Below are 14,070 nucleotides of genomic sequence, written 5' to 3'. Positions count from 1 at the left end.
AAAGGGTCATACAGGTCAGTTTCTGAAAAAAACTGTGATCCTGACTAGAAAATGGATCATCATTTGAGCCTTGCTTAGGGATGTTATGGATATTCCAAGTTTGGGGGACATGGGATATTTTAAAATAATTTAGGAACAAGTATTTTTCTTGGATTTTGGTGCAAAAATGGCAGAAATTTGTCACAAAAGCCATTCCATATGCCAAACATATCTACCATGTCTATTAGCTTTTAAGCTTTTTTTCTGACCCAATCTTAACCAAGAGTAATTGGAATTGGAAACATAGCTAGTTGCTTACATCTAAACTCTAGTTTCAGCACAAAAATGTTAAGATTAGGATTCAAATTGAGGTGTTTCATCTTTATAAAAGGTTTAACAAGAGGAATGTATTTGTTTGAATACTAAATATGGTTCTATATGATTTATATCAACAAAATTGCACTGAACTAGTACACAATTTTATTTAGGGGCCAGCTGAGGACCACCTCCGGGTGCGGGATTTTCTCGCTGCGTTGAAGACCCATTGGTGGCCTTCGGCTGTTGTCTGTTCTTTGGTCGGGTTGTTGTCTCTTTGACATATTCCCCATTTCCATTCTCAATTTTATGGTTGCAGATGTACCTTGGGCACCAACCATCATTTTTTTTTAGGGTGGAGAGGGGTGCATTGATTTATTTAACTTAAATAGTTTTGACAAATATATTTTGTTTCATGTTTCAGAAAGGAACATTGTAAGTGCACTGATATTAATTACATTATTAAGAAGAAAGCTATCAAACTGTATATGATTAAAGAAAAGGAATTTATGATGGTTTCTCTCCTTTTTTCAACACTTCATTAGTGAATCAGTTAACAGTTTACCATACAAAAGAGCTACTTGTAAATGCTTTCTGTCTATCAAAGTTAAAAATAAGATGTTATGATTCTAACAGGCAACTATGAAACATAAAAAAACAGATCTTTGAATTTGGAAGATGTTCAATCCAAAAATAGCTTATACCTGTAGCTTCCTTCAGATTAGATTACAATGGGGGTCCCCATGGGTGAATGCTATAATATTTACAAGATAAATAAGAATTATGTATTGTAATTGTTATATTTATTTTTGTTAGCTACAGAAATATTCCTTTGAAGCTAATGTGATTAAGATTGGAATTCTTCAAACGAAAAAAAGCAGATGAGTTAATTTTCTTCATGAAGAAAAGCAAATTAACTTAATTTGATCTGTTTCACTGTTTGCAAAGAAGCAAACACAAATTAAATAAGTAAAAGTTAGAACTTTTCTATGTCACAAATAGTCCATGCTTATTATTTCTGCCAGCCTACTACAGAGATTAGTGGACATCTTTCTTTCAAATCTAATTTATCAAATGCTGAAACTCTTGAAAATGAAAATGAAACAAATGTACAGGAACCAACTTCCCTGTGTCAGGGCATTTTATAACCTACTATTTGGTATGGATTTTGTTACTGTTGAAGGCCATACAATGACTTATAGTTGCTTATGTCAATAGCAATCGGACTTTGGTGGATAGTTGTCTCATTGGCAATCATACCACATCTCCCTAGTTTTAATCACACAAATATGAAGTTCCATTACACTTGAGTAAAACTTTGGTCCAGTAGTGAGATTATTATTGATTGGAAACAACAACACTAACAGACCAATGATTTAACAGTGGCAGAATGGGGGCGGGGTAGAATGTGTACCCCTTTGATTGGTAAATTTATAATTTTTTACCATAAAATCATCCAAAAAAAATTTGGCCTGGCTATGCAAGGCTATGGATCTGCCCCAGTTAGCAGACAGGATAATCACCTGTGAGTTTATAAAACACTGCTAGGTAAAAATACATTTCATTTCCCCAATTAAAGAAAACTAATTTAGAGGCTTTTTACTTCTTGTTTAAAATCAAATCAACCTAGTTCATCCAGTACACTTTTTGTTTACTCATCACAATTACCTTTATTTAAAAAAAACTTCATTTTCCCTTTAATGGGCCTCTGAAAAACCACAAACTGGAATTCTGTGTGTAGGAGGAGCAGATAAGATGAATCAGGAGATCAGACAAACATTTTAATAACCCTCTAAGTCAGGGTCAATCATGATCTTGGCTACTGTTGATCAAAGTAAATTTGTGATGAATAAATTGTTTATCTGATACAAGTCATTACTAACAAAGATTTACTAAGATATTAATTATACTTTATGTGTGTAGGTTTTATAATTATATCTTGTACATGTGTGATTTTTAATTACTCTAAGCAATGAGATCAAAGCACTTTGCATTTAATCAGTGGCCAATTCAGGGGGCGTATCCCCCCCTTTGATTGGAAAATATATAAATTTTTAGCATAAATTTGTCTAAATAATTTTTGCCTCCCTAATCTCTTGTCTGTCCCTTTCAAAAATCATGGATCTGTCCCTGGTAATACTAGGGCTTCATATACAGGGTAAACACCTCCAATCGAATCCTCAGAGAAAAAAGAAAGTTGAAGGGATGGAATGATATGAAATACTGTATACTACAGATTGTTGGTCTTTAACCAATGTGTTAAAGTGTTCAGTAATAACATACAGACCTCCTACTCTACATTTATTTCCATGAAAGCTATCATTTTGATAAAAAAAAGCATTCTTTATAAAACTTCAAAGCCAAATTTTTAGCATGTACGGTAAATAAAAAAGCAGGTGATGTCCTTCTACCAAAACGATCAATCAAAGAAATGGACAACTTTATCATAAGGCCACTAAACTTACTAGACTCCTGATGTGAAAATGGCCTGCATTCCCTGGTAAACTTTAATAAATGGCCGACATCCTCCTTTCGTATCAAAGTTAGGAACACCATGGATAACAAGATGATGAAGGTACAGTGGGTTACTGTTTATCTTTATTTTACCAGATAATAACCCAGCAAAATACTGTACATATCTGAAATTAAAAAACAATATTAATTAAAAACTGACAATCCTAGTTAATCAAGAGCGGAGTCGAAAGCACCTGCACTGTGCATTGTTCAGACTCACAACCTCAGTGTTGACAGGCTAGTGATACTTGTACTGTAGATGGACTAATAAGACCACTTGGCCACTTAGTAATAAGAAGTTATTGTAATATTGGATGCTGTGCACCTTAGAGCTGTTCCAGAAATGATTTTATGGCAGGGTCGAAAGGACCTTCAATTAAAATTTGATCATACCAGACTTTTATTTCTTCCATATTTTTCCTCCCAAAAATATTCATTTGTTTAAATTTGACCTTGTGAGATTGAACTTTCACAAACAAATGTATTTCTCTATCTGTAAAAACATAAAAAATATCTATGACAGGGCAATATATTCATTTAAAGCAAAAGAACACTTTTTTGTTCTACATACAAATCCAACTCTATCAAAGAGGAAACTTTCTACAGCAGAATTAATTTATTGTGACTGCAGGGCAACAATTTATTGTCACAAATTTTACAAATAATTTCTATTATAGTGCAAGGTGGTTGGCAATTTTTCATATATTTAATTGCTACTTGGCACATGGTAAAACAATAACAACTGTTACACACTGATTTATGTTATTGTGCTATAAATGGCACAACTACATGTCTTTTTCCAATGCCAAACATAAAAACTGATAAACACACATTTCTAAATTAATTACGTTCAGGCATGTTGTTTTTTACTACAGTTAGTCGTTTCTTTTATTAAAGAGTCATTAGAACTGAGGAAAGGAGACCAATAACTGTTTTTAACATGTTTCTTATTATTGCTGAGTTTTTCTTATGTTTGTTTTGTGTCTGTTTTGCTATGACCAAAATTGGTTTTTGTTTGTTTTGCAATAAAGAATGTTAAAAACATTTTTGTAGAAATTTGCTAAAGTACAATTAGCTTTTAGTTACCTTTCTTGTGCTGGCTGTAAAATTCCACTTAATTTATCATCATAAAATCTTTTCATAGCAAATCTGTCCATGGCTTGGTCAGAACTGAAATTTAATAAGATGAAAAATTTAGAGTTATTTCCCTTAGATCACTCTTTAAAAACTGCATTGTACTACCAATATTCTTATTTTTCAACTGAATAGAAAGTTTGCTTAAGGATTTGTACAGATATAAATCTTTGTTTTGATGGTTCACAACTTTTTAGATTTAACATCTTTAGGATTTATAAATAGATGAGAAATCTTTTGTTATTTTTAATACAATATTTGTTAGTGGCTAAATTTCAATATGAACATTTTTTTCTTATATTTTAAAACTAACCTTGCACAGATATTGCAGTAATGCATGAAAGCTGCTATCACCATGGCGATTCTGTCTTGACCTCCTTTACAATGGATGACAGCAACATGACTGGGGTCAGAGTTCAGCCAGGAGTCCATAGATTTACAAATGTTACAAAGCCGTTCCAGTGGTGGTGCAAGGTGTGCTGGCCATCCATAGTCTACCACTCGCTGAGGAGAAAAGTAAAAAAAAATGTTGTCTTTAAAACTTGCATGCATATTGAGGAAATTGTATTTTCTTTGATGTTACATGGTTTAAACAAATTCTGCATGAAAGCCAATAGAAATTTGAATTTGTGGGACACTAAATTTGCGATAGCATCATCTATACCATGAAACCCATGAAAATTAGTACCCATAAAAATTATGAATTCACATTTACAGTAAGTAAACAACTTTCTATCTCTTATATGAAACTTATTCTCCAAAAGTTCTATCTATATTCTGAGACACTTACAAAAGTTTTATCTATATTCGGAGACACTCACCAAAGTTCTATCTATATTATGAGACAATGAAAATCATATCATACGGTAACAGATTTTGTCTGTGTAAAGGCAACTTTTTACCTGTGAATTTAACTCCTACCTTACCTGTGTATTAACTTTCTGTAAGTCTGGTCTTTGTTCAGAGACGTTGATGACCATACAGTTGTCCCCATGCTTTTGTTTCAACATGTTCATAACTTCATTTAAGTTATACTGGTAAGTTGTCTCATGTCCATCGGATGGAAAGGACATCGCTGGAAATACAAAATTTATATTTCTAAGGAATTCATCAAATAATTAATTGACCTTATGATTGATTGTTGGTTGCTTAAAGTCCAGTGGCAAATATTTCATGCATGTTCAGGATGATAATTGACTTTATGATAAAAGGCGTGAGTAGAAACAATTTTTTACACAATTTGGGTAAATTTGACATTTCCCCCAGCAAACTTTGGAAATAGCAACTTAATACTATACATATATAATAATGCCATTAAATGTAATTGGATATCCGGCATTTATCATGCTTTACAATAATATAAGGTTAAATAGCCAAAAGACCCCCTTCCTTTATTATTTAAAGCTAAAAGGTTTGCCTTATTATCATAAAACGATGACATAAATTAGATATGCCCAAAATAAGATAATGCCAGTACCGGGTATACCTATGTCATACCTATATATAACATTGTGCTGCTTAGATGGTATCTTCTTTTACTTTCCAAGCACGCAGTCAATCAGTACTTGACTCTTAAGAACTTACATATAATCCTTTCTGTGATGTACACAAGGTCAAGGACAAGTTGGTCATCTTCTCTGTTGCCATGGTGATCTTGGGCCCTGGTGATCATATTTCTTAGTGTTGAGGACTGGGACATTCCAGGGGATCCAGAGAATTGCTGAAATACACATGATACAATTGTTATTTCTAAATAAATAAACATGTATGATGAACTCTTTCACATGATCCATGTCTATTTTTCATTGTTTTTTTTTTGTTGGGTTGCTGTCTCATTGAAATTAACCAAATATCTCCTTTAGTTCATTCAATAACTTTTATCACATCTAACATGAATAGAGTTATCATTGTTCCATGTTTGCGGTTTGTCAAGCTGCAAATATTACCTGCTTTATATTCAAGACAAGACTATACTCTATTTAAAAACTGAACGAGTGATTATATCTCTTTCAAAGGGTATTCAGAGTTCTGGCTTGTTTAGTTCACCGACTTTTTATTATACATTCACATATTGGACAAAAAGTGTGTATTTCTTGTATCAATGTGCAGGTTCAGTACATTAACACAAGATAGATTTTCTCAAGCATATCCTCCCTTGGATCTGGAAGTGTCTCTGGCAAACACAATTATACATTTACCAGCAATGAAACTAAGGTTGGTTACATGAAATACACAGATTTTTTTCCTTTGACTTTTTTCTTTTTTTATACATTACAATCATAATATAAATAATCAGACTTACATCTCTGGTGGAGTAATGGTATCTGTTTACTGTTTCATGTTTCTGTAAAACAGAAAAAGATAACTGCACAAATTGCATTTAGTGCACATAGGTCAAATCGAACATTGAATAGTTTGTCAACCACTTATCCCATGATTCAACACTTGAAAGTTTATAATTATTTTTATATGAACCAACTATTTAAATAAGACATACATTAGTTTGGACAGGGTCCAGATACAAAGTTCAGTACAATCAGGTATACTAGTTCTATTGTATTATACTAACTAGTACTAATGTTACAATGTCATTTAGGATTCAAAACATCATTGAGAAGTATCTTTACCCTTTCCTGTAAGCCATGGGTTAAAACGCACACACTATAATATCATATCTTTTTCTTCCAATACAATTGCACTTAGATTTTTAAATGACAACCTAGCTACTTGCCTTTCATTAAGGGTTACATCTAGAATTTTTACCAAGATTTCACAGTAACATCAAAAGGGAAAAAAATAAAATGTTCTGAACAACGAAATATTAAATTTGGATCAGTTTGAATCACTTTTTTTTGCCCATGGTCTAAAAGTCCATAAAAAGGCACATTGTTTTGACTCTGAGCTGTCACCTGCCCTTACCCTTTTTCCTTAATGTCTGGAACTTATAGCGGAGAAGCAGAAAACACCAATTTTCATATCTTCTGTTTGGACGGCTGTGGATCAAACCCATGACCTCCCACACTCATGATGTCAGCATGCTTGGGAATACTTTTGTGATGATAATATTGAAACATCTGTACTTGAATGAAGATAGGCACTTCAATTTTCCATACAGGAACAAATTTTAACATTTTCTATTCAAGAATGATACATACTAAAATACCTATTTAAATTTGCTATGTTCTCCCTTAGTTAAAAAATTTATCATCAAATCTACAATTCATAATTTTTAAAGATGAAATGATAGACACATTTGAATTTTCTGTTAAACATATCTTTTACTTTGACTGTTCTGGGTCAATAACACACTTGTCTTTAATGCTATCAGTTGACCAGAAGACAAACATTTTTCACACCTTGTCGTATTTATCAATAAACATGGTGATGAAGATAACATGGTATGGTAATAATCAACAGCTATAAACATATTATATTGTAGTGAAATCTGGGGTACCTTTAAGATTAACTCTGCTGCTTGCAAGAAAAAAAGTGATTATCTATTTGAATTAATTTACATAAATGATTATTTGGAAAAATCACATTTCAGGTATCTAAAATATATTCTTGGTGTAAATAAAAAAGCCTCAAATTTGGCAGTGTTATCAGAGGTTGCAAGATTTCCTCTTTATTTTTCTGTCATTATATCTATGGTAAAATATGTACACAGGCTTAACAAATTGGACGATGGGTTACTTTATGATGCTTATGTTTGTAATAAAATTTTAGATGCAGGAAACATTAATTGTTGGTATTCATCTATGAGATATGTCCTTCAATCACTTGATATACAAAATTTGAATACAAAGCTCAATAGATTAATTAAATTTGTAAAATGTAAACTTTGTAACAGTTTTAAAACATTTTGGGGGGTCAAAAGATCTGATACCTTATCACAAGGTAATAGTAAATTAGAAAATTATTTCAACCTCAAGACTGACTTCGTAAAGGAGGCTTATTTATCAATTAAAGATTTTAATATAAGAAGAGCTATATGTAAATTGAGAATAAGTGCACATGATCTTAAAATTGAGAAAGATAGGTATAGTAAAAAATACATAGAGAGAAGTCAGCGTCTATGTCATCACTGCCTATCACATGGATCAAATTCTATTGAAGATGAGACCCATTTCACAGTAAGTTGTCCTTTATATAACGAACAGAGAAAATTATTATGGGATAAAGTAAACAGTTTTTGTAATAATTTTAAAGAATTACCCAAGGATAAAAAATATTTCTGGCTGTTCACAAATGAGCATTTACCAACTCTTATGTGCCTAGGCAATTATATAATTAAGTGTTTAGAAATAAGATCCAGGTGGATACAAAATATATAAAATTATTATGCAATTATTGTTAATGTTATGTAAGACACATGATGTGTTAGGCTCTGATCCTGTCCAATATATGATAGTATTATATTAGGATATAGTTTTTCTTTTTTCCAATCATATTGTGCTTAATATTGTTGTAAATGATGCCCTTTATGGGTTCTTGATTAGATTAATAAAATTCTTATCTTATCTTATCTTATAGATGTGTACAACACTCAAGTAGTGATATTGATCACCAATACTCAGTACAACAAGCTGTCATCATTTCCTCTCTAGGTGGAAAAGTTAAAAGACCCTTAAGGTCAAGTTTCAAGGATGGAACAAACTAAACAAGTGTCCTCCCAATATTAAATTGAGTGTATCATATTCCATAATAACCCAACAAACTTAACAAGTGTCCTCCCAAATAGTACCATTCCATATACTACTTGAGAAGGACTAGAATTATAATGATTATAATGATAATGTTTCAAACACTTCCTTATAAAGGTTGTCTAAAATTCAAATGTTTATTGCCATATAAACTTTAAACATTAAGTTTGTGCCAATTATAAAATAAGTATATTATCTTATTGAAAATTCACACATGTGTATTATAAATATATTGAATTAATACTTTTTAAAAGTACAGATGTTCATGAATGTTTGATATTTGTCCTACATTTATCTGGAAACTATGTATCATGGCTGTTATTAATCAGTTTGTGTCTCTAAGCTTTTAGAAAGTACATCAAATACATTTGGGAAGGCAACCAGAACTTTGCAAGAATCAAATAAATAATTAAGACCTGAATGACAGTTAAATGTTCTAGACTTGACCTAAAATAGAATTAGTCTAGCTCTGGTTTTAAAGGTATTTATTTATATTATTTATAGGTCTGTACTCTTGATATATCTACATTTTATTATTATTCCCTATTTCTTGATTAGTCTCTTTCATCAACATTTTAAGGAAAAGCCACCAGTCATTATAATTGTCTAGAGGACAAAGGAGTAGCTGTGATCATTATAATTGTCTAGAGGACAAAGGAGTAGCTGTGATCACTATATTAATTAATTATTCTACTTTAAAGATCTTTTTACCAAATATCCCATCCAGGGTTCAAATTAGTGGTTTCAGAGATCCTGAAGAGAGTACTGAGCACTTTTCGTTTTTGAATTACAAAAGTTAAAGACCTCCCATTGTTTTCTCTGATCATACCTGCTCTATCTTAAGGACTACCTTTCACTTGAAAATCCAAATGGTCCTCTGAGCTCCTTTCATTATTTAAAGCAAATTTGAACCCTGATTTCCTATTCCGGAAGTTGATTGATTTACTAGTAGTTTAGTACAGAGGCAGATGTAGGGGGGGGGGGGGGGGGGGGGGGCAGAGTGCCAGGGCCCCCCTTTTGTAGGAAAAAATTTGGTTGATTTTATAGGGAATCACTGAAGCAAGACTAGAGCGGGCCCCCTCTTAGGCAGTCCCCTTATGAAAATTTCGGGATCTGTCACTGTAGCATACTTAATATCAGTTATTGTTCTTGATTTGAGGGTTATTTTTTGTGTTTGTGGAAAAATAGTTTAGCTGTTTCTATTTCTTTTATATATATTTTTGTATGAATGAAGGCATACTTTTTCAGGAAATCATTTGCTACATTTCTATTTTGATAATGATTTTGTCCACAAGTCAGTTTAGATAAATACATCTATCATGTCAATGGTATTAATAGATTTACAATATATCATATCAGTAGAAACAGGTCATTTATTGAGAAGAAATCATTTTGACATGTGTATCTAAGTATTTGACCTGTATTGTCTAGATAACAGTCTACATTTAACCTGCAGGTCATTAAGTTCAGTTATGTGTATTGATGGAATTTTTAAATGTTCTCTTTTCTTTACTTAATCAGGGGTGATGCAGTTGACTAATTGTGTACATCTATACAACATTTTTGTATTTACTGAATTGAGGGAGAAATAATGGACCTTATTCCAAAAACCTTTCAAATGATTAACCTAAGACGTTTGATTTGTTCATGTCAGGGAACTTATTCAGCCTGATGTAAGTGTAGTAAGGTCATCCTGATAGGCAAACCTAGGGTGACAACATAATTTGTTATTTAATCCTAAAATAATAAACCCAGCACCTGGGCTGACCAAAACTGGACAAAAATAAACAATGATGACACCTTTACATGAATATTATAGATGTGAAAATTACTATGTTGGTATCTTTATAGTAGTTTAAAATTACAGGACATTATAACAGAAGATATGAAAATTGATGTTTGTGTCGATATTAAGACATTCCCTGCTGTACTCATTAAATTTGCTAAATTTAGATTTCAAAGTTTTGAAGAAACTGTATATTAAAATCACATTTGTTCAGGCAATTTACTGTTCCCTTAATTCTAGGTAAAAATCATATATATACAAATAAATAACAGAACAGTGCACAGTGGAGTAGCTACTCCTAATCATACTTAAATTGATTTCTGTACATTCAAAAGTTGTAAGGTAGCCTTGAACTTTGACTGATGGAGTTAAAATTAAAGGTCAAAGCTCTCAACATAGCCAACAATTTGAGTTTAATTAAACAACATTTTGATTGATTATGCATAAAGCATTATCTAGGTTCTCTATCATGCTTTCTCTGTAGAGCCTTTTAATCTTTTAAATAATGCCTGACATTTGAGTTCAGTTCATTAAATTCAAACATTTTTGGTAGCTTACAAAAACACCGGAAGCCTATAATGTATTCTTTGATCTATAAATATGCATGTTATGGAAATGAGAAATAAATTTGTTTTTGAAATGTCATCTTGCATGTGTCTGACTATAAGCCAAGGTCTACTGCCACATAGATTACATGTGTATAATCAGTAATGACAAACTGATGACAACACCCTTACATAATTATTGTTTGTAAACAAAACTAAATCAAAGTACTGAAAGCACTATGTGAAAACAAGCAGGCACTGAAAATGTAGATTGACATGTATGGTATAAAGTCAGTCAGATAACCTTAATGGTTGTTTCAACTGACTGCAATGAAATGAAACAATAGTATGCAGTGAAACCATACAAAAGTATGCAGTGAAACCATACAAAAGTATGCAGTGAAACCATACAAAAGTATGCAGTGAAACCATACAATAGTAATGAGAGAGGTAAAACCCAAAATATAACTATCAAACAAAGACCTCATTATGCCTTCAATGATGAGCAAGTGAACATACTTTAAGGCTAAGCAGTGAAAGTGCCCTGCAGTTACCTGTAGTGTGCAAAATTTGAAAATTAAAATATTCCATTAACATTTGATTATAAATGTAAGAAGACGTGGTATAACTGCCAATCAGACAAATATCCACCAGAGCTCAAATTCAAAATGGAATCTAATAGTTAAACAGATACACTCTGAAACAGCGAGTTTTCAACATTCCAATAGTGCTCTCAGTGCTTTGAAAATTCTATTAGAGTACTTACCACATCATGATTATTAATTTGTGGTACACAAGATGTCATCACCTGGAAAATAAATAAAAAATCAATAAATATAAGGTACTATATTAAAGCTCTCAATTTGGAATGACAATCTCTTTCCTCACAGGAAGGAAAAAAAAGAATATCAAACTATGCTGAAAATGGACATTCAGCACCATGGCCAAAAGTGGAACAGACAAACAACAATTCACAAAACACTGCTTAGAAAAACAGACATTGAGCAACTGAGGAACCTAACAAAATACAGAGATAAACTAGGATGGTACGGAAAGGTTAGCACTTCTGGAAATGTTAGACTTGCTGTTGTTTCTACCCGTATTAATTCTAACTGCTGGTCAATAAAATTCTATTATACATAATTATCATGACATAATATTTGTGATTTCTTTTATAAAAGTTTACAAATCTATACATGACAAGATTGAAATAACTCAGCAAGGAAACTAGCTCTCAATGTAGACAAGAATCATAACATGATTTGTTGACTAAATAAGATTAGCCAAAAAAAAACAATTTCAGTGACGTTTGTGTAAATGCGTTGTGTATTTAATGATGATGTAAGACTTGGAAGAAACATGTAATTTTACCAGATTTTGTCCATACTGCAAAAACAAATTTTAACAATCAAGACCAACCAACCCTTTTTTTTTTAATTTAATAATAAGATGTGGTATGACTTCCAATGAGACAACTCGTTACAACAGACCAAATGACGTAAAAAGGTTAGCAATTGTTTTGTATAATACATATGACAACAATTAGAAAACACCAAGTCACTATTACACATCTGCACATCAAGTAGTATAAATATAAGCTTTGTGGTTAACATGAATGACACAACTCAAAAATACAAATCTTGGCAGCAAAAAATACCCTTACAACTATATACCAAAACTAATACAGGGTCATAATCATGATAATTCTATGAAATAATAAAGTGATCCAGTGCATTCAATACTTCACCATCGCAAATTCTGTCAAAATTTTTGAAAGGGTCATATCATTTTATGAAAACACATAATAAAACACAATTGCAGATATCACATTTATTTGCTTGTCATACTGTTATTTAATCCTCAATTAATATGTAAGTAAACATATGTAAGATGATGCTACACAACTAACTACGTGTCAGATATCAAGATACAAGACACCTCAATGTGTCTATTAATGATACAGCTAGGGTAATTTATTATGCATAAACCTGAAGGCCAAAAGATGGTTATGCTAAATATTGAAAATTACTTTGTTGACTTTATTCTGGGTCTCTTTATAAAGAATCTGGGTCTCTTTATAAAGAATTATTGATGCAGATTTTAGTATAAACCCTATGTGCGTTAGAAATTACCTGCACCACATGCACTTATTGAGACCAAAATATTGTAAAGCCAAATATGTAAAACTTTCAGGACCATCAAAAATATAAATTCATTTAAACCAGAAATCTAGCACTAGGAAGTAGTAATAGATAAAGTTTGAAATCAATTGTCTATTTCAAAAAATGAAAAAGTTTCATTCCATGCCAGAACTGAGGGAATGAGCACAGTACAAGTGGACATCATTATTATCAGTATATAAATATTTTTTTCAGTAAAGTACAGTTAGACATAAATCAAATGCCCCCACATTTCCCCTACTGTGTTGTAAACAATTTTCCCCATCCCTGAATGTACAATGTTTGCTTTTCACTTGTTTAGATATGACATTTAAACTTGGCACTCTTCAAGTTTTTTCCATATTGGAATTTTTTAAATTGAAAGTAGCAACCATGGTAAAATAGACCACAGTTGAATAACTGTATGTTTCTTTTATTAGCATTATATTTCCCAGGTTTTTCGAGTGGAACAAATTTGGACTACAAAAAAATCTTTAAAAATATTTTTTAAATTAATGTAACATTTCCCCCCTGAGTCTCACGGTTGATGGCCTCTTCACAATACTATAGTACTATATTGCATAATCAATTTTCACAAGTATGTAGCTCGATAATCAATAATTAATAAAGAGGAGTTAGCAATAACAATCCTGAAGTGAGAAAAATTCAATAATTTATAGAGAACTTTATCAATAGGTAAACACATTGACCATTGTTATTCTGAAATAATTTTTTCAATACATTGACCTTGAGTGTTTAATTGATCATATAAAACTCAACCAAGCTTATGTAGCTTTTTTTTTTCTGTGTACTGATTCACTTTAAAGGCTAAATTATAGAATTTAATAGCAGTAAAAAAAGAGGCAGAAAACACCAAGGGGACATTCAAATCTCATATGTAAAAAATAAACTTACAATGCCAAACAATGAAAAGA

General features: G+C 31.7%; 1 protein-coding gene across 24 annotated transcripts in view; it reads right to left on the bottom strand.

Annotated features, from left to right (window-relative positions):
• Positions 1 to 14,070, bottom strand: part of LOC127717479 (tensin-3-like) — a 203,702-nt gene that overhangs the window by 57,136 nt on the left and 132,496 nt on the right. For all 24 annotated transcript variants that reach the window (XM_052223133.1, XM_052223135.1, XM_052223134.1 and 21 more), the window contains 7 exons: positions 11,743 to 11,784; positions 6,245 to 6,286; positions 5,527 to 5,662; positions 4,869 to 5,017; positions 4,256 to 4,446; positions 3,895 to 3,978; positions 2,760 to 2,933 (listed from right to left, as the gene is read on the bottom strand). In XM_052223133.1, coding sequence (XP_052079093.1) covers positions 2,760 to 2,933; positions 3,895 to 3,978; positions 4,256 to 4,446; positions 4,869 to 5,017; positions 5,527 to 5,662; positions 6,245 to 6,286; positions 11,743 to 11,784 — 818 coding nt within the window. The remainder of the gene's footprint in view (positions 1 to 2,759; positions 2,934 to 3,894; positions 3,979 to 4,255; positions 4,447 to 4,868; positions 5,018 to 5,526; positions 5,663 to 6,244; positions 6,287 to 11,742; positions 11,785 to 14,070) is intronic.

This window comes from Mytilus californianus, unplaced genomic scaffold (assembly GCF_021869535.1).
Source record: "Mytilus californianus isolate M0D057914Y unplaced genomic scaffold, xbMytCali1.0.p SCAF_10, whole genome shotgun sequence".
In the NCBI taxonomy this organism is placed as follows: Eukaryota; Metazoa; Mollusca; class Bivalvia; order Mytilida; family Mytilidae; genus Mytilus; species Mytilus californianus.
This window is presented reverse-complemented; position numbering and strand designations above follow the sequence as displayed.